The 25,116-nt window shown below is 36.4% G+C and overlaps 1 protein-coding gene across 2 annotated transcripts in view; it reads right to left on the bottom strand.

The window, feature by feature from the left end:
• Positions 1–25,116, bottom strand: part of LOC126856924 (polypeptide N-acetylgalactosaminyltransferase 2) — a 189,250-nt gene that overhangs the window by 42,024 nt on the left and 122,110 nt on the right. The window contains exons 2-3 of one of the 2 annotated variants that reach the window (XM_050605943.1): positions 2,685–2,860; positions 1,965–2,084 (exon numbers count right to left, since the gene is read on the bottom strand). In XM_050605943.1, the coding sequence (XP_050461900.1) occupies positions 1,965–2,084; positions 2,685–2,860 (296 nt within the window). The remainder of the gene's footprint in view (positions 1–1,964; positions 2,085–2,684; positions 2,861–25,116) is intronic. The other variant, XM_050605944.1, reaches the window with a different exon arrangement.

The raw sequence follows: 25,116 nt of genomic DNA, 5'->3' as shown, positions 1-25,116 counted from the left end.
ATATCTCCATTAATTATATATCAATCTCGATACTTATTTTGTACTTTATAGAATACTTCATTACAAAATGTAAAAAAAACCGCGTATGAATTATATTATAATATCAATTAGATCTAATTAATGACATTTTAATAAAGCACATGCGGTAATGTGAAAATTAATGCATCCATCGAGGCGTGAAATAATATAATAAAATAATAAATAACATTATGATGTTAATTATCGATATATCTTGACAGCGCATATATCACGGAGAGAGATGACCGATTAATATTTATCCGAATAACAAACGGTAGATTCTCGCGTAATTTCCAGCGCAAGAGATAACAACAGGTATCTTGAAACGATTATAAATTATATTAATTACAAACATCATATACAGAGACGTTATATTATAAACGTGGGAAAGCGTAAAACTTCTTAGAGACGTTTGACAACTAACACGCTTGACGTGTAACAACGCTGTCAATGATCTATGTGTATCGATAAGAATTTATGAGACCGCGGCGCTTTTCTTGGAAGCAACTCGAATTCCTCAACGGTCTGAACGTATTGGAACTTTATGCCGCCTTTGAATCTTTCATGATGTAAAAAGGCGTTGTCGGACAGCGTACGAGGATAGATTGCGCCTAGGTAGGTCAAGTGGATTTCGCTAGGTATAGGTTTATCTCGTGATTCCGCGACGTGAAGAAATTGCCAATTACAATTTTATTAATTTTTTTTTTAAAATCGCATTATTTATATACCTTCATATTATTTATTTGTGACTGAAAAAATTTTTTTTAATTTTTAAAAATCACAAATTAAAGATTTCAAATATGATCAAATAAACTTGATCAAATTACGAGTGTTCGATATTTCGCGGTACATTCACAGCGTATCATTATCTTTTTTTAATGAAGCTAAGACGGTAACTGACAGGTGGAACGGATTGAGGTTGGATGAGTTTTCGCAAGAAATTACTGAAGATATCCGGCGACGGAAATGGATTCCTTCTATCTTACTTTGATCGTGTACACGTTAACAAGAAAACGTATGAGGTGTGTTCTCCCCTCGGCACATCTTTTAAGAATTACGATCATAATAAAATAGATATGTTCAGATATATCGAGAAATCCTGTACGGTAATCAATCTTCTTTCGTTCGTCGGGTAAATTGGATAAGAGTTCCTTTCTATAGATGATTATATACGACCATCTTATTTTATTTTTTTTATATAGGCAAGAAAAAATATATATTGCTACACGCGCGGTATTCGCGAGATCTCGTCGTGCTTCCTCGGTGAACTAACTATCATTTGGCGGCCTGAATGTAACGTGGCTTATCATGATAAGCATGAATTTCCAATGACACGGCCCCGCGATCTCGACGATCGTTTCCAAGGAATAATATCCGAGCCGAGAGAATCACGTAGCTGCCAATAGTAATGTACAGACGAATTGACAGGCCGATTTCTACGTGTCCCCTTTCTTCTCTCGTCTTCTCACTTATCTTCCCGGAGTACTTGTCTCGCGAGAGGATTGGCTGACGGTAAATCGTGTTTAATAATTGTACGGGCCGATATATTATTTAAAGACGCTTCGAGAGAAACTTGTCTGGACGTCTACTTGTTCTGGATGCGCCGAGAATTTATTTCACGGGACAAATTTGCGATCGAGATGTCTTTCCGCGACTTTCTCCATCGACGAAGAGAGTCGGATAAATATTGCAGAACGGAATTGTTGAAGAGACAAGCGACATACTTTCATTCTTTTAAGCTCATTTTAAATATTATTACGTTATGCATATTAATCTAGATTTGTACGTATGTTTTTATTTTTAGATATATGTCTCTAATTTAATCAATTTAATAAATATGATAATGTGCCGTTAAAGAAATCTCTTTACAATATTATTGCGACAACGCATGTGTACGTGAAAAGAAACATAATATATTGACAAACGTTGTGTAACAAGCTACTTACATGGCGCTGCGAGTATCGGGTATGTCCCGATTGCTCGGAAGACCGTCGGAGGCTTCCTGATTGAATTTATTCCTCGCGTATGGGTCCTCGCCTGCACGCAGACCGCCTCTCGAGACGTACCTGTTGCGCAAAGAAAATTATCGCTATACTATATCTTCTCGTTATTTCTTCGCGCGTTTCAAATCTCGATGTCAACCTGGAATATACGAGTTGACGTAAGTGTATTGGTGCCGGGAAAAAAGAACAGACGCAACACGTCTATCATAACGTATCCTTATAACGGCACACACGCTCGACGCCGCTATAATTGCGGAGATAACGGCCGACGAATAATACAAGGGGAATGAAACATTCCAACGTGTAATGTAGTGAGCAATAATGCACGGAGATGCCCCGGTAGAGGGAGAAACTGCGCGATGCGATGCAATTTCTAGCCGGTAGAAAGTTAATACAAGGACGGGGAGCTCTCGAAGATAATAGGTTCTTGTGCTGAACCGCGCGAAATAATTAATACCACCGAGAGATGTGCCGACTCTCCGAACTCAAGTCAAAAGTCGAGTCGCGCCGCGCGCCGTCTGGATTAATATTCCATTCGCGAGAGAGCTTTGAGATGCTTATGAGACGCTGCAACAGCAACGGGAAAATATGCCCGCGAAGTGGATGAAGTTCGAAATGTATCCGCTAAGCTGATTATCGCGAGGGAGGATCACTGTGACTCACCCCTGCTCGTCGAAGTAATTCCACGTCACTCTCGGATCCGGGGTCGGTGCTGGTAGAAGCTCGGATGACATTACAATGGCCGTGCCGTCCGGATCCACATAGCTGCCGGAATTGCCGCCGGCGGAAAGTGCCAGGGACGCGGGTTCTTTCAGCCGTAAAGCTCTGTTTTCATTCTGCTAACAGAGAGGTTTTCGATTAGAATTAGATCACATCTCAATTAAACTAGACATTGTAACAATCGAAAGCGTACACTTGTTTCTTTTTTTGAATTTCATGATTTTAAAAGTTCTCGATAAGAGAGAATCGTAATTGCTTGATCAAATGATGCATCTCCCAATTTATATTAGACAATAATAAATATTTGTTGTCGTTCAATGAATTAATTTCCATTAATTTGGGAGCTCTTGAGACCTATTACTATGTAGATACCATAGGTATAGTATACGTTCGAGTAACGAAATATCTTATCGCGCGCGATATAACGCAGTTACTGTGTATCTCCATTCCCCGTTCAACACCACCTTGCGATCCAAGCAATTCCCCGGGATCGACAGGATGGTCTTGGTCCTTTGTAACTCGACTCCTGCCTCCCCCGACCACTTGGCTTCGGCGCTCGAGTCAATTGTAAGGCAAAGACGGTCCGCTCTCTGTATTGACACATTATCGATATACGCCGTATCGATTTCGAATCGCTAGCGAAGGTTCCCTTCGTATCAATGCCGCTTCATTGTGCCTTTATCGGCGGATACATTGTACCGTCAATATGTAGGTCATCGAATCATGCTCATTAGATTTTCCCCAGTCCTCGCGCGTCCGTTCTTCGCGATCTGTCTCCGGAGATGAAAGCGGATCTTTTAGCGGGCACATGATTCTAGTGCGATTCGCCGGTTTATGGTGATCAAATTTTAAATCGCCCTTATTTGCGCGAGAAAAAAATATAAATATAGCGATCGGCAACGCGTAAGAACGTAAGAATCAGTTGGATTACTTTCATCGGACTTAACGATGAATCAATGTCTGCAGAATATTTCAAGTTTATTGATTTTTATCAATATAATTAATTTCGGGATAATTAAAACTGTAGTTTGATGAAAGGGCTTTAATAAAAATCAATAAAGAATAGAAGAGTTCGAGGAGCAAAAATAATTGCTGTCAGTATAATATTGAACTCAAAGTTAAAAAAAAAAAAAAACAAAAAAAAAACCGATAATTTTAATGTGAATAATGAATTTTGATTTTTGATAGTATACTTTTGAAGTGATTCAATAATATTAAAAAATTTAGTTTAATGTATTATTTTTGTGATCTTTAATTTATTTAAATTGTCGTGTGTTTTGTTTTTAATTTAATATTGTACTTCCATTGACATCCACATTATTTTTACCGATCGAATTCTTCTTTATTAATTAATTTAAAAAACCCTTCTTTATTAATTAATAAAAAGAACTCTTTTTTATAAATCATTCTTTATTATTCTTTATTAATAATATAGTAGCGCACGGAAATTAAAAATATTAATATAATATTAATATAAATTAAAGATATTAATATAATATTCTCCTTCTCTTTGAGCTCATACGCAAGATATGGCTTTAAATGAGACTCTCTGACTTAAGTATATCGATAACGATCTGTGCAATTATATGCGATATTGTGAAAAATAGAATCGCGAGATGGACGATGTAGAATTTAGCCAACCAGAATTATTCTACTTCTGGAGTATCAAACAGCGGCAGAGGCAGCGGCAATCGATTGTCGATGGGAAAAAAACGGTAGTAAGCGGTCTAAAACCCATGCAAAGAGTAAATGGCGATAAGTGCATCTGCACCAGAGCCATTAATGCGTCGCATTTCACGTCGAAGCGGGCAGCAAGCGATCGTTAGTTTCAACCGCAAATTCTTCTCCGTCCCGAATCACAACCCCCCCCGACTACGATTCGAATGGCAGTATTTTCCACGCGGAAAGCACGGATCGTTAACCTTATAGCGTCGATCTCACGCGCGAGAACGTCCGATAAAAGAACGTGAATTGAACGGAGCAGTATAAAATAGAGCGCGGGAGAGGACGAGGGGAGAGGCGCAAAAGGGGCGCGAGGAAGGAAATGCGCGGATCAAAAAGGGCGACGAGAGAGAGAGAGAGAGCGGAGGGCATGAAGAAAGCGTGCAACAATCGTTGATGAAATATTAATTCACGGGTTACAGATCAAACTGAACCGGAAGCGCAGCTCGGACGGGTCAGTCCGCGGCAAGCTGTTGCATCCGGTTTTCGCCGGCGGCGATGTCGCCGCGTGATGCCCCCGAACGTCCGCGTTGACGCATAAAACTCGATGAAGTGCCCTCGATACGATCACAGTCAGCGAAGGGTCGTCGAAAGTAAAAGTACGTGGCGTGAATCAATATTTTTATTGTTTTAATCCGCACTTCTCTCTTCCTCCATCCTTTCGTCATGTGCTATCTATATATCGTCAATCACACGTGTACGTGCAAAATTTATAAAAACGATTAAAAAAGGACTCGTAACATCGTAATATTAACATCGAATTTTATTGATAGGGTGTAATTACGAGATTATACCGTGTCTCAGATCGGAATTGACAATTTCACGCCCGTGACATATTGGCAATATTAGCGCGCTAACAGTAATATCGGTTTCCGGTTTCTCGTATCGGATTCCGGTGAAGGCTATCTAATAATGTCGTGTTACAGGTTTAACTGTGCGTGTAACTGCGATACTGTTGAACCCAAGACGTCGTATAGAGGGTTCACGATTTAACGTCTTCGGTTCGAAAACTCTTATCCAGCAATCAGAGAAGCCGCGATGTGGAATGTATCCCTTTTATCACACGCAAGTGCATATATATACGCAACTTGTATAAAAGAGCAACACATAAACCGTAACTCTATAATCCTATGTAATTACATATTTTAGTATGTGCAAAATTAAATTAATTAAATTCATTAATTAATATTCATAATTTATTTAAATAATTATAAAATCAAGATCGTAAAAAGTTAATGATATCCTCAGAGCTTCTCATTAAGTAAAAAAAAAAAAAAAAGACAATGCGACGATTATTCTCACGATATTTCTTATACTAAGTTTATATCATATATAACGGTCGACACCGTTTGATATATCGAGAACAAATATCTATTACATCAATCGTGAACTAAATCGACCGCAAATTGAGAAAAAGTATACCGTAATCTTTCACCGAGACTGTTTTATTGTGTATAATATATTCCCGGGACAAAAATTTCTTCCGTTGGATTATAACGAGCATAACGCCGTACGCGTCACGGAAACATTATTTCTTTTTGCGCGACGAAAGCGAGACACGTGATTCCCATAAAATTCATTGCGTATGCGTCGATGGAATAATACGCAAAGCCGGAAGTGCCTTCTGACGAATACATAGCATGCATGCTCGGACAATGGTCGCGCATAGAGAGATCACACGTTTGTTTGCAACGAACTCGCGGCGGAAGTATGGAAAGAGACATTGAAATGAATAATAAAAAAGATAAAGAGAGAGACAGAGAAACAGAGCATATCGGATCGACAGGATTCGCGGATCGCTGATGCGCAGCGAACATGATGCAGCTTCGAATAATGATTAGACTTGATTTATGCCACTTAACAGCATCACGTAATTGTAGTATCTATCTATCGTCAGAATTGCATATAATTTAACGGTTTCTTGTTCTCCTTCGTACATTTTCTTTCCGCGAAGCAGGCTTGGCGCGCGCGTGCACTTAATAAGTTTCATTTTATTCGGTGAGAAAAGAAAACTCTCCGGAGAGATTAAGAAGAATTTAAAAGCTCTCGGAGGGGGAACAAAAAGACAGACATGCCTCTTCGTCGGCGTTAAAAAAGCCAAGTTAAAACTTAGCCTGTTAGCATCCAATAATGCTGTTTACGGCGCGTAATCGCCGAACCTCGCGGACTCCGGAGTTGTTGATCGACTTGCACCACGTCTATTTGTGCGCGCGTGCTTTAACTTTTCGCACGAGATTAAGTATGCATTCGCCGCAGAGTACCTTGCTTCGCATTAATTTGTCATTGTCGCGAGACACTTTCCTGACTTCATCGCGATGCGCTTGGACGTAGTTCGCCGAAGTTATATTATTTCCGAGTTAGTGATTAACGTCGATTCATCATGAAACGACACGTTGGCGCGTTTCTATCAGTTAATGATTATCGATTGCTTAAGTTTAAATTTGGAAAATCTCGAAGAATTATTTTCACTGTGATTTTATGATCAACGACGAATGACAGAGATAGCTATAATTATTGAAAGATCTGTCTCCCCTCCTCTTTCTTGTTATTATTCATTGTCATTCTGCGTGAATGTAGATAACCAAACTCAATCGCAATATCATCAAGGTATGTGATTTCGATCATCGATGAAAATCGCATTATTAATGCGGTTATTGCCGCGAGCATATGGATGTATATGATGTTACAATGTAAGCGAGTTAATCTTTGACGTATGTATTATTATTAGGATGTTCTGATATGGATACATATATTGATGAAAACGTCATTACGTCACGAATGATGACTGTTGCGTCAAACACGAAGATGTAGTTTATTATTTACTTATGACTGTTCAATTAATTGCGAAATGTGTATAATATTCCAATTTATATATATATATATATATATATATATATATATATATATATACATAGGGTGAACCCAAACGTTTTGGCTAGACTTTAAGATTTTATAGATAAATTTAATTAAAAATTATATACATTATAAAATAAATTATAAAAATTATAAATTTAATTCTGAACAAAAAGTTTCTTATAAACATGGATTGAAAAATGCTTCTTTAAAAAATTAGCGTCCAAAAACCTTTGAAATCACAATAGTTATTTTATAAATTTTTACAAATATCAGAGAAATATATACACATATAAAAATTTGTCACGTCTCGAAGTTATTTCAATTTGTACACGCAGCTTTTCAGATAGTAAATATAAAAAATATAAATTGCGAAGAAAGTGCAGTTGTAATAAACACAAGGGCGGAGTCGGTGTCATAATGTGTCAGATAGCATGACGTCCGATTGCATTTCTAATTGCAACGTGCCACTCTTTTATATCTGCCGGTCGCGCATTACATTTCCACTGTATGTATAATATGTTAATTTTCTCCGCTCCTTACCATCTATTCATATCGAAAAGCCAAAGTGCCTCAAGACGGTCTTTAGAAGCAGTCTATCGAAGATCAAGCAAAAGAAGATATTCCGTGACGCATCTTTGCGATCATTTTGCATTTGCAAGGAACGAGTCTATTATTCACGAGACAGCTTGTCAGATTCGCTTGTCCGACACGTTTTACTTTCAGAAAACATCTTAACTGATGCCGCCTCTTTTGTGTAAGTCCTTATGAGCACGACTTACTATTAATATGTAGGAGATAGGACGTTTTCTAAAATTGTAAATAACGTAACGAGCCATTCCATGTTATTAAATATAAAAAAATTATATATATACATATATATATATATATATATATATATACACGTATATACATATATAAAATATCTCAATTTTTGTTCATTATTATTTCCAAATTATTTTTCAAAATTGGGAAAATATCTCAAACCACTTTTGACAGATGGAACAGATTTGCCTATTTTTTGCGCGAGAAAAATAAGACCAATAAATAAAAATTCAAAGAAAAAATGAGAAACCTGTCTACATGTCATCAACATAAAAATATGAACTGCTAGAAATACCACGGCGACTGTTTCATCTTTCTTATATCCGGCATACGTCCTGTCGTAATCATATAGGAGGGGGGAGGGGTGGAATTTTCTACGATTTCCATCTCCATCTTCGGCAGGAATTTCGAGTCGACGGAGTGCGAAGAGAAGGACAGGAAGGACGGGAGGGGAATGATAGAGGAAACGGGAATACACGCGGCTGGGAACACCGGACCTGTCCGATATGTTTTCGCTGAGTTATGAGTAGATTTGCATATAGAAACTGTCTGTGTGGAGCTGCGGAAACGGCTTTGCCCGAAAGCAGACAAAGTGGGAGGGACGACACTTGGACATGACGTCGGTATTAAATTTGCGGTGCCGGCCGATCTGATTTTGGGATTAAATATTGTCAGGACAAGAAGGAGACACAATTTCTGCACGAGTGACGATAGTTCGCCAAGTTTTCGGAATGAACGAAGAAGTCGGTTAGAAAATTGTGCACAAGACAAAACAATTTATTTTCGTCAACGTCTTTTGAATGTCTCTTAATTGAAATACATGGCAGCTGGATAAAAGACCAAAAATTAAAAGTTAAATTTCATCAGTATAGCGACAGATATTTGTCGAATACAAGTATCTTTTCAATCAATTTTTATCATGATAACGTTAAAATTAGAAATTTATAACGCGATATCACACACAAACACACAGGATAACGATATGCAATTTTTTCGCGCGCATAAAAACCGCGTTCGGTTTTCAGTGAGAATCACGTCGTGCAATTAAATAGAGTGCACTAGTACGCGTTGCGATTACAAGAGGTTAATTTCGCAGCAAATTTGAGTTCGGGAAATCTAATTAGCCGATGGCTCGCTTCAATCTTTCATGAAACGACCGTCGTATATGTATACTGTGGAACTCTTTGTTAATGGTCGGCTCGTCCCACGTCACCCCGGCGGTTTCGGACAATTGCAAACCGGACCGCGAGCTTTTGGGTAATTTAATGTTTCCGCGGCAATCCACTTAACATCGTAACATAAGTCCCTGACTTAACTGAATCTAAGATATATATGTATATTTCGCTCCCGTTTTATCTCTATTTCGCTGCGAGAAGAATTAAAAATGCTATAAAGAGAGAACAGACAGACATCAAATATGCATTTCCTTTTTAATTTTTTATTTTTTTTTGCAGGAATTTTCTTTTCCTTCTCTTTTTCCATCTTGAGTGTATATATATATATTATTTATTTCACTTAATCATGTAAAGACCAAAATTATTGTACAAAATTGATAAAAAGTTTTAATCTCATTTAACTTTTAAATTTTGCCGCACACACAAACGTCATTTAATTAACATAATTCTTAATGCCGCAATTATTAATATTTAATCTGTGAAAATTACAACTATGAAAATTATAATAGTTACATATTCATATTAATGTTTTACTGATGGCTGATCGCTACAACGTAAACACGTCGAGAATATATGCAGATTTCATTAATCATTTCACACATCGTTGAAATTATAGATATTAAATTACGTGGAAATTAGGGCGTTTAAACCACAGAGATTGTCCATTCATAATGTATGTACCATAATCCTACGTTAATTTTAAAATTGCTTCGTATATTGTGTGTATGCGTGTGTGTTGTACATAGCGGAAATTTATTTATAATTACTAAGTATGCTAGTTTATTTTCGATACATCCAACTAAATGCTGTACGAACTTTGTAATCAAATTCTTCATTAAAACTCAAAGTTCGAGAGTGTTTACGCATATATTATAAATATTTATTTCTCGTTAAAGAAAACTAATGTGTAAATTTGTAAAAAAATACCTAGATATATTCATCGAACAATTAGCAGAGTTTGATCGCCTATTGGAATGGAAAAATTGATGTTATCATGTATTTAACAAAATTTATATAGTCGCTTATTTTAACTAATCGAATTATGTATGCATATTTTCTTATAATATTCTCTATATACTCGAAAAGTCATATCAAAACTATTAATATTAGTACGAAAAAAAGCAATAAAATATTAAACTTCTTATTTTCGTGCAAGGAATTTTTTCGCGCGTGGAATCTAATCGTACGAGTTTTCTCCATTTCGGAGAGATGCGCGAATCTAGAGTGCCTCAATTCTGGAGCACAATATCTCGATCGTGCCCGGCTACAAGACGAATGAAGAGACGGTGGGACAGGAAAATGGGATAGAGACGTAAGACGCAAGAAGCTCTAAAGCAAGACGAGAGGAACTGCTTAATCTTTCATCAATTTCCTTAATTAACCGACAACAATAGCAGCTGCTTCGTCGATCCTCTCTACAAAAGCAGGGCCGACATCCCACGGGAAGGTCAAATTCGATGTATAAAAGACTATTTGTTGGCGCAGGAGAGACTTATTTCTTATATTATACGAAATAAAAGAAATCCTATGAATCATTACTTTTGCGCACAAAAAACTACCGAGATATATTATTTTTATAAATTTTTTAGAAAAAAGATTTTTATATGTTTCGCATGATTAATTTTAGTTTGTAATTTTATTACACAGGAAATTTCATAAAAAGCAACGTGAGATAATATATGTAATAATTATTTTCATCTTTCATTTTTCTTCCTGAAAAATTGACAGCGAGGGGAGGTGCACTATTATATGCGCGCTCTTATCCACGACCGTGCAAGGCGAATCAACTGCCTCGACGGAAAATCCTCTCGAAACAAAACCCATTGTACGCGAGACAAAGACGAAGAATCTAACGCGAGTAGCGCGCGCATTAGTGTGTCCTCGATACCGAATCGATGCCAGCGAAAGGGTTGAGTAAACCAGGTCCCAATAGATACGGAAACAATGTGTAAGAACCCAGGGATGACTGTCGTTTCTATCTCTCTTCCCCTCTCCCCGCCCTGGTCCTGTCAAACAGCCGCCGCCAAAAGGCTGAAGCGACCTCAACACTTAACGAAACGGCGTTTCTTATCGATCTTTCTGCTCGCTTGAACGATTGCATCACGGTGAATGCGATGCGTCAGAGAGATAATACAATTCGCCCCGTTGTTTTCTCCTCTTTTTCCATCTCTTTCGATCTCTCTCTTTCTCCTTCCACCTTCTTTTCATATCGCACATAATAATATCGCGAAATCACGTATGCTAACTCGCGCGTTCCGCGACCCTTGACAAAACAGTGCTCTTTTTTTTTTTAAACAGAACCAGGTCAGCGTGAGATAACTCACGAAGTTTGATCATTTTTTTCACCCGCGCCGCGGCAGCGTAAAATGAACTTTCTCCATGGAGGATGGCGAGAGACTGGAGGCTCGAATCCCAACCGCCACGCTGCAATTTAATAAAGTTGGGCATTTAATTAACGCTTTTTTATGGCTTTGGATGTTTCGAGTTAGTTCACTTAAAAAATGAAATATCGGAATTGCTCAAGTATTCCCGTGATGCTGTAAATCAAAAGATCGCGTCTGTTCTTTTTCTTATATTTGTGGATATAAACGCGCGCTTTAAAGTTACTATTTGATTAAAGTTCTCTACGTTTTCATAAAGTTTCTACAGAGTAATTGATGAGTAAAATAATTAATCTACATTAGCGCGAATTACGCCATAATAACCGTAATTCGTTAAGTAATTCGTTAGAATACAAGAAACTTTCCCGACTCTTGCGATTAACGTTTATAAATTTATTATTGATCACGCATAAAGCTGCATTTCCGCAAGACCTGCGTGCGCACCGTAGGTTACTATAGGTTTTTATCTTTAATACGAAATGTGTCAGCTTACAGGTAAAGTGTGCCACTCGTGTAATCCACGTGGTTGCAGTTGTGTTTAGCGTGACCTGTATGCTAAGCCCCACGTCTGCAGAACCGCATGCATCAGGCTGATATAGGAGACATTAACGTCACGTCGTACGAACCGCACACGTGCCACCCTCCGCGTTTGAAACCGCGCGCTGCCGTCAACCTCGGATTCTTCATCTTTATCTCCGGCAGAGTTTCATTTATTTCCGTTACCATGCAGTTTTGCGCTTGGGAAACATTTCACGGCGCCGGCCGCTATCTTATTATTTATCGAATTCTCCATGCACCGACCGGAAATATATCTGCGATCTTATATGTCACGGTAAATTACGTTATCTCTCATTAATTTCGGAACTACGTTCTTATCGCAAAGCATGACGATATGACACTCGCTCTGTTTGCATCAACGCGTCTCTCATCCCTTATCCATAAATAAAGTTTGCAATTAGATGGTAATATATCTATACTTAAAGTAAAAAAAAAAAAAAGAGTTATTTGGTTAAATGTGTAGTAAGAATATTTCTTTCTGATTTTAATAAAATTCGTCTTTTGGCATAGTCTTAAAGGGTCCGTAATCGTGAGAATCATTTCTGTATAAATAATGTGCGAATGTAAAAAAAAAAAAAAATAGTTATTGCGCGAAGAAGATATAAAATACGCATCGTCGACTTATAACAAGAAACTGCACAGTCGATACCAGACCGAGAGGCGCGAGAAGCTCAAAACCAAAAGAGCTTTCCCGTGTCTTCGGCAGTCCTCTCTAATGTAAATTTACTGTCGGGCCGTTACTCTTAGCAGTTTCTTTCTTGCGGGATGCACTTTTGCATCGCGCTCCTTAACCTGGCGCGCTATAGAGGGATAAGTGTATTTATGAGGCCGAGAAAATCGGAAACGAGATCAGCCACACGAGGTTGCCAGAACATATTGATTTTTTTTTTTTTTAGCTGTGAGAAAGTTCCTCTTCTCTATCGAACGTTCGCTTATCATCGGAATCCTGATAGGATCATGCTTCCGTCGTTGAGGAGCACACACACTGAATTGAAATAGGGTACGAACCTTGCTGCAAGCAACGATACTTCGTACATACAAATAAAGTGTATCTCAATAATATATATATATATATATATATATATATATATATATATATATATATATGAGTGCAGGTTTTACATATTTATTCAATAAAAATATAAAAAGAAATAAAGAAAATATAAAATAATCTTTACGTGTTAAAATAGCTAAAAGACAATTAATTTTAAAACAAATAATTTTAAAATTAATTAAAAAAATGTCAAGCATGAAAATTGTATGTTTCATAAATGATTCAAGTCTTTATTGAAACAAAAAATTATTCCAAAGATCTTGATTCGATATATTTTCTCAGAAAAAACTGCAATAAATAAATATTCCGAGAATAAAACAAACAAGCAACTCGAAATTGCTTGATGCTTGATTCGCTTAAACCGATATTTTTTTAGCTACTAGATTGATATCTCAAACGTTTTCGATTAAACGCACGCACATTAAAAGAATTGTTAAGCGATAAATTTGAACGTCACAGATTACGGGTAGGAAGCAATGCGTTTGAATGGAAATTGATTTTTACGCCAGACGAATGTAACGCATTATTTCTCGCGTGTTCACGCGTGGACCGATAACAATGTAATTTATCAATAGATAGTAGAGAATCGTCAAGTGATCGACATATGTTTCATATTCGATGACCGAGATAGCGGCGAGCGTATCACGTATTGGCAGCAGCTTTTATGGCAATACACAAATATTCAACGGATGCGGAATTCAGAAAAAATCAAATAATTCTATAAAAATGTGCTTACAACATAGCTTTCGGCGAAACGCACTATGTTCTCTCGAATTTATTGCTAAAGTTTGAAATTATGTGTTGCGATTGTATCCTTTGTTTCCTTCGGTTACTCGCGCGAAATAAATTTCATGTCACTTCTACTTTTGACATTCGGTAAAAGGCAAAAGCTAATTAACATAAACGAAAAAAACGTACATTTTAGAGAAATTAGAGCTATATTTCTGTTTTTACTTACTTTGCACATTGAGAAGTCAAGTATAAACGACATGGCGATGAATACTGACGCAATAAACATTCTAAAACAAAATATTGCTAGACTTAATGAACCCTTTTACAAAAAAATACTTTTCTAGTACTCGGTAAAGAGAAATATGTGTACACCAATTTACTCTAAAATTGCGACATGTACAAACTTGGAAATATTTTTCTGCTGTGAAAACAGAAATGAGGCACAAAAATTTTCCCTCGTTTAACTATAATTGTCGGTCTTGCAATTTACGCATACGTCGCGACGTGTATGTATGTATGTATGTATGTATACAGGTTTGCAAACATTTTTTTACGACCAACCTACGATCTGTATGGGTGGAATAAACTTTGAGAAGAATCTCACACGTTCGCGCGTAGAGAGTCACGCGCGTGTCGCACAATGTTTTCGAGATACAAGGAAAGGGTTGGGCAAAAGCGATGGTCGCAGGGAAATGCGACGAGGGACATGCAAAGATTAAGAGCACTCGAGGGACGAATAAAATGGAGGGTAGAAAAGGAACGGGACAGTTGATGGCGAGAAGAACATTTCGTCGCGCGTCTCGCTTACGTAATATTTTTCGTCGACTATTTTGGAGTTTGGTTCAGGAAGAGAAACATGTCTCTCGAATAGACGCGATGTAGTGGATTCACTGCAAGAATAATGGAGTGTGATGGATTTACAAGCGCGCCTCTTTCGCCCTCTTTCGCGATGCAATTAATGAAGCATCTCATCGTTCATAGCGATCTATGAATATAATTTATCGTATGTTTATATAAATTATTATTAAATAATTATCATGAATATAAGTTATTTGTGAAAAATCTACTGTCGCTTCTTTCAATCGCGTATTCTCGCATTGCTTAAAATATAGCGCTATATTTGATAAAGAAATATAAAATAATTTTCATGATATAAAAGAAATTATATAAGAAGTTATAAATATTAGTTCATATTAATTAATGCTTCCGCATAAAATATTGCGGCGTGATGTTTACGCAATTGGCGCGTTTTATTTACATATAAAAATATAAAAGTGTAAAAACCTCTTCAATTTTCGTCTTATTTTTCCCTTGCGCTATTTGAGCATCTTTTACTATCGGATAGGGATTAAACTTATCTCTTAAGTGAGTTTGCATAGGTTGAGAAGATTTTCCTGTGATTTCCCACTCGGCACAAGAGTTATTTTTAACCCCTTCCGCCCGACGTCGCGCGAGTTTCTTTAATTCCAGATCGAGATTGAATTAATCGAACGGCGGGATTGTCGGAAGTAATAGCTGCGTCGCCGTGAAGGCCACCATCGCATCGGCTCTATTCGAAATTCACGAACCAAGGATTTCCACGACGGCGTTTCCAGTGGAAGTGAATAGAGGATTCCTGAACGAAAGACGATGCACTTTATTGATGCGCGACAGAAAAGTGCCGGATTAAGCTTTATAGAGCACTTCTTTTTAAAAAGTTCTTTATCCTTTAATCTTAACAAGATTTAATCTATATTATTCAAAAGTAGAAATATTAAAATATATTGCAAAAATTAAAATGTTCTAAAAATTACGTAATACAAAGACATATACATTTGCTGCTTATATCTCAAACATTTACATTTCTTCATTTTCTTCAGCGTGCGATACTAACAGATTTCTCAAATTAAAATCTTCGAAAAGGTAGATAATAACTGGAAAAAAATCTTTTCGCAAATAGATTCAATATTATAATAGAAATCTTAAATGAAACTTCTAAATGTAGTTAAAGTGTTACGCGCGACTTACATCTACTATCAAATTAAAAATTAACATCAAATTAAAAAACGTGTTAATTGATCAGTTGCCTAAGAGACAATAACACATTATAATTAAATTACTCATTGAGTGTGAAAATTCATAGTCGCAATTAGAAATTTAAGTTGTTGTTAGCTAAAAATTAATAAGAATGCAACAAACGTATTAATTACCTACGTTTTGAAAACAATTATGAAATCCGTATTGGTATGTATTCTTCTGCATAAGAGAAATCTGTTTTTTGATATACTAGCAATGTATACGTATAATTAAAAATTTAATATCAATCAAAAAAGAAGTACATACGCGCAAAAAAGTGCTGAAATAGCATTTGTATCTGTGTGCACGAACAGTTTTGTATTTCATTTCGATTAAAAGTAAACAGAAAAAAATGTTTTGTCTTGTTAGTAAAAAAGAGAACATTTGATACATGAAATTAAAAAATATAAAAAATAATATAAAGTAAATGATTATGTATGATTATAATTAATACGGTTTTTGTGGGTAAAAGTGCTTTCTTACATTATTAGTCAGTGTTATAAAAGAGCTCCGTTCTTTCCAATCAAACTCTATCAGAAATGAGATCGGGCCGATGTGTATAATGGATGTTTTTTTCAACTCGGAAACAATTTTTTTGCCGTGAAATTTTTACGAGATACTCGCGCGGAGTCTCCGCACACATTTCGCGAAAAAATGATTCTCGTAACGCGCCTGGGAATCGGACATAGGGTAGGTATTGTTGGTCGCCGGGGCGTGCCAGCCACCGTATAACGTACCTTTTTTTCCAATTTACAATTTCATCCCCTCAGTTTTACGATAGCGTAAAGCGTCCATAAATTTTGCGGGACGTATCCGTCTACCGTTATGGCTGCCGACGCGATTTTTCCTTCGCGATAAACAACTTCGGTATGAAACGCCGGGCAGGTAATTAATGACAGGAAACACCATAAGCCGCAAGAACGTTGATCTAATTTTAACCTGTCATAGTTGTCGTGTTATCGTACCACATAATTTGTTTCAAAAGTTGTAGAAATATGGGTCGTCCTAATAAAAAAAGTATTCGCTGTTAAAAAACTTTTATGACAGCGCTGAGAACAATGTTTTACGATATATATATATATATATATATATATATATATATATATATATATATTAATTCAATACAAAACAGTTATAGGTGGAAAAAAAAATTATCGTATTTGCTTGTATAAATTTTACTTTCAAAAGTGAGATAAAAAAATTAAGAGAAAGAAGATTGATTAATAATAATAAAAAAAGTAAGAATATGAGAATGATTATTCTTCATGCTTTTGAAAAAAAAATTAATATTTGTAATAATTTGCGATTAATTCGAAATATTTGGCGAAATGGTAAAAAAATAAGAGAAAACGCTATTATGTTGGCTGCATGACGGTGCCATACGATAGGATGCCATATGATTCGAGCATTTGTGCGCTGAAATACCTGTCATTAGAACGATAATGGCAGCGGAGCGAGGCGATTTTGTGTGATATTAGCATTCTGCGCTGGCCGAGATTGCCGATCGGTCTAGATGCAAAATGACACTCTGGATTCACCGCGAAGACCGCATCGATTGACTCGACGCTCCTCTAAAGATCAATTTCCGATCAATTCATAACGGAAATTATGCGTCGACGTGGATATTACGGTAAAATCGCGCCGATGTCATCGGAGACCACGTTGTCGTAGCGTGAACGAATTTTTAAAGAGGATTTACTCCTTCGATTGGAAAAGTGTGCATTTTACGGCTCAGATGCATTTCGCTTGGAAATATTATTCTGGAAAGTATTAGGAAATAAAAAAATTTTTTAAATTCTTCGAAGAGAATATAAGAAAAGAAACAGAGATAAAAGCGGAGACGCAAGATATTCCATAGATTAATTTCAATTTTAAATTATTTTATATTTAGATTATTTTTTATTTTTTCCATTAACATATTTTCTCTCATGACTTTCATGAAGACTAGTATCATTCGCTAATTAAAAATTTATAGTATATGTCCTGAGTAGATGATTCTCCGGATCAGCGTTCCAAGCGATCAAGTCAGTTTATACGTAACACATCTGTCGCGGCGGATCAGACATTAAGATATTAATTAATTTCCAATAACAATTAAGTGCCCGCATGCGAGGTATTAGTCACTGTTAAATAGGCGATTACTTATTTAAAGTGAAATATTATCCCCGACGGCGTTCTTGTTATTGGCGTAGGTCAGCTTTAAGCTCGACATATACGCAGATAGGTGCGCTTTCCGGGCTAACCGAAGATCACGCGGGAAGTGTAAGACGATTAATTCCGGCGGAATTGAATCGCTGGTACTAATTCTCGCAAGATCTCTCGAAAGTACGAACAAGGACTCCGAGAGAGACGTCATCGGCGAGAATTGTACTCGCCTGGGCTTTCGCGTGTCGTGTCGAAAGTTTGTATGGATTTAATTTCGGTCGGCCAAATGTCGACTTAATTCCCTGAACACCAGACAACTGACTCATAAAATTGAAATTAGTCTTCGGATAATTTTAATTTAGCGACTTTCGCGAAAAGCGTCAAAAGTAAGAATTACCTCTCTTATCTTTCGTTCTGTTACTTTATTACTTTTCGCATATCTCCGAGTGTCAGTATTTAATTTTAAAGTATAATTTCTTTGTCTCTTTAAAATATGTCTTAAAAATATATAATATACATATATTTTACTTTCGTTCTATGTAACATACAATAATACTATAATGCGAGGAAATAATTAAACATTCGTTAATGAATTTGCGCACTCTCATTTCATTAACATTGTCACGCGTTTTCTCTCTCTATTCAAACACGCGTATATCTTTCATGTAGAATAGTCGAGCTTAATTAAAATAATAGTCATTGATTAAACATTCGATGATTCCACTATAACGAAACAGCTCGCGGATACGCCGAAACGAATAAAGATAAATGTCGCGTGTATTTACTCAAGATACGTAACGAGATTACACAGACACTATCTTCCTAGTAGTTTTACAAAAAATATTTATAATACAAAAAATTATTTTTAAAAAATGGCAGTTTGCAGGCTCGACATCAAATAAGCTTCCAATCAAAAATTGACAAGATTGTGAAAAGAATAACATGTATTAAGTAGGCGGTTTATAAATTCATCGATAATCAAAATATAGAGTAGCCTACTCAATTCGCCTTGTACCAACAAGGGCCGTTGGGGCTCGCCTTGATTGGCTTTCAATCCGGCGTCTTGGCATGTTACGATATCTCCCAGTTGCAGCTTTCAAACGGACATCCACATACCGGGATTCACGTTTAGCCTCCGAATCCACTCGCACGATCACGATCGATAGACAGACGTCGAACATCCCTCTGTATACGTCTGCGGACAGAGAGAGAGAGAGAGGGGAGGGGGAGGGAGGAGGGGAGAGAGAGACTGTCGATTGCTTGAAACTTGGAATTGGGACAGCATACCGATATCTGCTGACAGGCAAGCCGCACACCCACGTGCATAAGCCGACTAGACTAGATCGGTGGATCCGGCGCGCGCTGCAAGGAGCCGGTGAGGTATATACGCAGTGTCCCGGAAGAAGAGATCGATCCTTCAAAGTAATAGTACCACTAAACTGTTTGTGCAAAGATTCCTACAAACGTGCATCGTATACTGTATTAAAAACGGGATATTTAGAAAAATCAATGTAAATCCTAAATGCGCGTATGCGTTTCTTCTATTTTTTTTTTACTCCAATTACTTATAATAGTTTTATACATTTTTGCGAAAAATGCAGAGATTATTACATCTTCGATTCTATTCAAAATTGGATACATTGAAGAAATATTTGACGCGAGAGGAGTCTTTGTACTCGCACAGCAATATTATCATGATACTGTCTCGTCTTCCGAAGGATCAAGGACCCTTCTCGCCGAGACACTCCGTATATGACATGGCGCAAAGAGGCAATCGGTCGGTAGATCCCAGGTGTAAGCGACTGTGTATTGCCAAATTGATCGTGCATATAGACGTGCGTACATTCGAGATCCTCGTCGACGACGTCATTACCCGCCGATGTGCGGACCATGTCATTCGCAAAGTGATACCTCGCGTCACGGCCTGTCTTGTCGACGCCTCGTGAGATCGGAAGCAATGCCAGAACGCGATATCCCGAGGTGTCGAGATACCATAATGCGGAAGGGCTATTTCGACATTATAGATATATCTGATGCCTCGGTATTTACTTAGATAAGCATAGCGGTATTCGACAATTTTTTTCGAATAAAGCATTTTACATGAGAATTTTGCGTAAGAAGTGATACAACGTGATACAAAGTAAGGTAAATTTGAAATGCTTAAAGAGGAAAGTACACGTCAAACATTCAGTAAAATATTCAGTGAACTAACAAGATCCGATTTAATTTTAATGAATTTCTGAGAGAGGTCCAGAGTAAACTTATTTAATTTTACATTCAGTTGCAACGAGAGACATTATCATTGAAATCGAAATTTTCTGAACATTTTCTTTTGAACCGAGAGTTGATTCAAACATCTAATACAATGTGTCCATTCATATAACAATGAATAATAATATATTTATAATCAATAATAATTTATATACGTTTTAGTTATTTTAATGAATTTTGGAAATTTTTACTAATTCAAAAATATATAGGCAATCTTCGATAAGCGCGAATTTATCGGAAATAACATCACACGCGTCGCAAACTGTAAACTATAGACAATCACAATCGTTAATTAGAAAATAATTAAGTAGCGTGATTTTCCTTTAATTAGATGAATACTTAATTATACAAGAGTAGAAAGAAGAAGAACCATAAAAGACAGTCTTCTCTCTCTTTCTTTCTCTTTTTCTTTCGCTTATTTTTTTCTTCGCTCTAATGTTTTAGAAATTGCAATCGGATTATTGAAATTAGAAGCAGATGAAGGGGAGGGGGGAGTCAACGAACGGAAGCGGATTGGAAAGATAAAACTATATTTGAGATAAGTTAAGAACAGCGGCTCGAGATTCATAATTTTTCATCAGATTTAAAGTTGTCGATACTTGGATTGAATTATCAAAAAGAACACACATGTTTGCGTGTATCATATCGCTTGTCTGCTAATCAATCAAACGAGAACGCTGATATAATCGGCTTAGTCGCCGACAATCGATGATTTTAATAAATCCATCGAGATTGCAATCGATTTCGTGGGATTACTAGATTCTCTTCATCATCGAAACATAACGCCGGAAGAATCAAATTGTGTACTAAATACCAAGTATTATTCATTATCCTAGTTAATACGTTGATGTATTAATGTGTAGTCACAACGCAAGTAATGCATACATTCATGTATTTCAATCAAATAAGAAATTTTTGATAGGATTCAAAATGTCAAACGCGATCGTAATTAACAGTATCTGTTCTTACACGATAAACTTTAAAAAAATCTTTGAAATCTGTCATGTCAAACCGATATAAATTGAAGTCGACTAACGCTACAAAAAAAGGAAATCTCATGATGAAAATTTACGCGACGAGCTCCATTGAATTATCGTTGTCGCTACAAATTCTTCGGCGTGTCTCAAACGACGGAAGAATCCATTGCGACATAATACTTTAAAAATCAGTTCAAGCTTTTATCAACCAATGAGATTGATGTGACACGATGAGAAAATCAGCTGTTTTCAAATGTAACAGAAAAGAATACTTCTCCGATTCGAGTTCAAATAAGATAGATCGATAAGAAAAGTTTTATTATTATCGCAACACATAAAAATTACAAAAATTGAACGGTTACACGATTTCACGGTATGCTATTTTCAACTAAATTGAAATTTTAAATATATGTACTTTATTATGTATTTATATTTTAATATATGGTAAATGACATCGGTGTGATTCCTGGATCAAAGTAAATTATGGAAATCCTTTCAAGGGGGTTTTTTATATAAATTCTATATATTATAAATAAGTTATGTAATACGAAACTTGATTACGAAAAATCAATTAAATCGATCGATTAGCCATATGTCTCGAATTCAATTCCGAATCGTCCCCATAAAATATCTTGTGAGGTTTCGCTCGGTGGAGCTTTCGGTCGCTCCGGTACCGAGCCCATCCGTTGGCGAGACGCTAAACTTCTTACAGCAATACTTTATCGCGTCATCGATAAATTCTAAACATCCACGTAAAAGAATTCGGAAGTTGCAGGCGCCAACAAGCCCTTCGATCGAAGGGTGGGCGCGGAAGGGGGCGAAACTTCGCAACGAGTTTTTCGCGAGCGCGAGGCGCGCGTTTCGGGACGAAAGTTGCGAAAAGAGTATCGGCAAATTCCCGGAGAAGCGCGAATCCCTCGCCTCGCCATCGAATTGCTTCCGAATGTCCGCCATTTTTCGTACTGCTCTGCCGTTTCGAGCGAGTAGGCGCCGTCACTACTGCTTAACGAAGAATTAACGGCCGTCCCTCTCTTCCCCATTTTATCGATTCCGTCGCGTTACTACAAGACGCGGTAAATTATACTTTGGCTACGGCTGAATGCTCAATTAACGATAATGCGCGGCTAAATTAGCTCAAGTCGTCTCCTGTAATGTGTCCGTGATACGAACATTTTGAAGTTAACTCTCGGAACTTGTGCACCTCGAGATAAGAGATTAACACATCTTAAACTCTCTTAACTTAAATATTTTATTAATCGACACTTATTCTTTGATGTAATTTTTTTTCAAAAAATAGATATTTAAATCTTATAAAAATATATTAAAATATTTCGATCACAGGAAAGTATTTCAAAATTCGTTTTATTTATTAAAGTATACACTAGGAAAAAAATTGTTTCAAAAATATAGTCAAGATTACGGGCGCGTTTAATGGAATGTAAGCAAATCTATTCAATTTCAGAGTTCATCGATTTAATTTAAAGCATCTTATTGCATAAACCTCAGTACTACTCCAATTTTAAACGCACGAGTCGAGTGGCACTCGATGATGAATGGGTGCTCAGAAACAACCAACTAAGATGAGAGAGCGATGAGGAGTGGCAGAGAAATTAATAGAGAATTATAGAGGATGCATCCTCTGCCATGCTGTTCGTATCTGTTATCGAACTTTCAAAAAACATTTCGCTTCCATTCCTTTTTCTTTCGATATTATTCTGATCGTAGCGTACTGTGATGTTTTAGAACAGTTGTTTTACATAAGTTTTTATTTAATTATTTAATCATATGTAAATGTTTATTATGTTCTATAAATGGCTATTATTTAAATTTTAATTACCTGGATCTCGATGTAGATCTATGTAAAATCTGACGTATACTTAAATATATTTTTGTAAAATAATTATTTATTAATAAATATATATTTCTATTTTTGTAAAATAATTATATTTCTTCGAGAATATTTTCACGTAATTATAATTTATTCTCTCGAAAAAAAATATCGATTGTGTGTATTGCAAAATTAATTTCAGTATAAAAAAAATTAAAATTGCAAAGATAATTAAAGCGATTTGCATACTCCATAATTTTTTGTTGACTTTAATGCGCTTCGGGTTTTCGAGTAACGAGAGACGATATTAGTTTTGCGGAAGAGAACGAAGCGAGATGATAAAGTATGACTCGATTATCGGGACGTTCGCTTTCTCGTGAAGATGAACATCGGCGATTGCCCGATTGAAGCGGAAATATTCATGAATTAGTAGATTAATTATGCGCTTCGTCATCACGCGGTCTGAGTGATGGCTCAATACGTTCGCGATAAGCAGTACCGAGGAGTGGAAAGTCGTCGATCGATAAAAGATTCGTAAGGGGACTCGATATTTTATCTTACTAGCCAGTATAAATTATCACGATGAGATGATTGTTACGTCCTGGCACTTAATTTTACGATGTTATAACGAGTGGCGCGGTACATTTTTTATCTTTTTAAAAGGACGTCGAGATGATGAAAAATTTAAGATTTTATGCCTGCCCTAGCGTAACGAATTCTAGTGTCCTGGTTTTCATCACGCTTTTTCATGCTTGCTACTTTTTGACTTAATAAATAATTTTCGGTTATGTGTGTGTGCGTGCGTGCGTGCGTGCGTGTGACAGAATGGACAGCCAAATCAAATAATTGTCAAAGAAAAAATTAAACTTGCTTGAATATTTTGGACATATCAATGTAAGACATAAGTTAATAAAGTGTTGATGGTCGGATATATCGATACGCTATTATCTTTCAATAATGTAGAAAAATCTCTAATCTTGAAAATTAAAAATAGCGAAAAAAATATTCGATTTTTCTTATAAAAAATCAAACGCGCACAAATTGAATGAAGAATTCGATATAAATATAGTGTAAAAACTTTTAATACGAGTTTGACACCGGCATGCTCTCTGAATATTGACGAAGAAATCAATAATATTTAACATTCTATGAAAGAGAGCGATAAATGGTACTCGACGCGGACGATCAGTCTCCGATAAACGTTTGCAATTCGTTCCCTACCGCGATTTACAATGTGTCGTACTCTTTTCGAGTGCACGTCCAGACATCGCTTGCATGCAAATGTATACGCAGCCGCGTATTACAAAAGCCCGCTGCAGATAGCATTGACACGTATCCACCTGTATGCACTGATATAGAGTGCAATTTCGTCATTCGGGACGTTATCAAATATATTCAATCCAACGTACATGCATGGAGTATTCATTGCACATGTAATCGTCATGATTATTTAATCACTTTTGGGAATTTAATAAAAGATATATTAAATATAAAAAATTTCTTACTTTTTAATTATCGATAAACTGTAATAAAAAGATACATAAATCATTTCGTGTTATTAAAATGTTAAAGATAGCTTCTACTAAAAAAAGATTTTTTTAATATTTTAATTGAAATAAAAAATGTCAAAATATAATCACTGATGTGTTACAAGCATTGTTATTTATGACAATGATTAATTTATTTAGATTAATTTTGCGGTAAATGCGCTTCTCTTTTATTCAGAGATATAACAAATTGACGATCTCTTAAGTCTCCTTCTTTATAACACAGTTTGATCCTCGTTGAACACCTTCAAC

This window comes from Cataglyphis hispanica, chromosome 20 (assembly GCF_021464435.1).
Source record: "Cataglyphis hispanica isolate Lineage 1 chromosome 20, ULB_Chis1_1.0, whole genome shotgun sequence".
Taxonomy (NCBI): Eukaryota; Metazoa; Arthropoda; class Insecta; order Hymenoptera; family Formicidae; genus Cataglyphis; species Cataglyphis hispanica.
The sequence above is the reverse complement of the archived record's forward strand: the minus strand, read 5'-3'. Positions and strand labels throughout refer to the sequence as shown.